General features: G+C 36.4%; 1 protein-coding gene across 4 annotated transcripts in view; it reads right to left on the minus strand.

Moving 5' to 3' along the window:
- The window catches only part of LOC119593163 (phosphoribosyl pyrophosphate synthase-associated protein 2-like), a gene marked incomplete at its 3' end in the record, with an annotated part of 42,915 nt that overhangs the window by 15,515 nt on the left and 27,095 nt on the right, over window positions 1-305 (minus strand). For all 4 annotated transcript variants that reach the window (XM_037942133.1, XM_037942131.1, XM_037942134.1 and 1 more), the window contains 1 exon segment: window positions 81-168. In XM_037942133.1, the coding sequence (XP_037798061.1) occupies window positions 81-168 (88 nt within the window).

Genomic DNA, 305 nt, shown 5'->3' on the forward strand with positions numbered 1-305 from the left:
TGACTGGGAATCAATAAACAAAACACCCAGGCAAAATACTCATGAGAAACAAGATAGGAACTAGTGAATGCTACACTAACCTAGCCTTAAACGCTCAGCATATGATGTGGCTTTCTTGGCTGATCCTGGATCTCTCGCCACAATAACTGCATTACGATAGTCAGGAATCTGTAATTGATACCACAATGCTTGTGATAAACATTTTACAAACAAGGAAATATTTCATCTTTCAACAGGACAAAATTGTTAATGTTAAAACCTAAGAAGTAAGGGATAGGAATAAATAGGTCTAATCTGGCCTAATA

This window comes from Penaeus monodon, chromosome 31 (assembly GCF_015228065.2).
Source record: "Penaeus monodon isolate SGIC_2016 chromosome 31, NSTDA_Pmon_1, whole genome shotgun sequence".
In the NCBI taxonomy this organism is placed as follows: Eukaryota; Metazoa; Arthropoda; class Malacostraca; order Decapoda; family Penaeidae; genus Penaeus; species Penaeus monodon.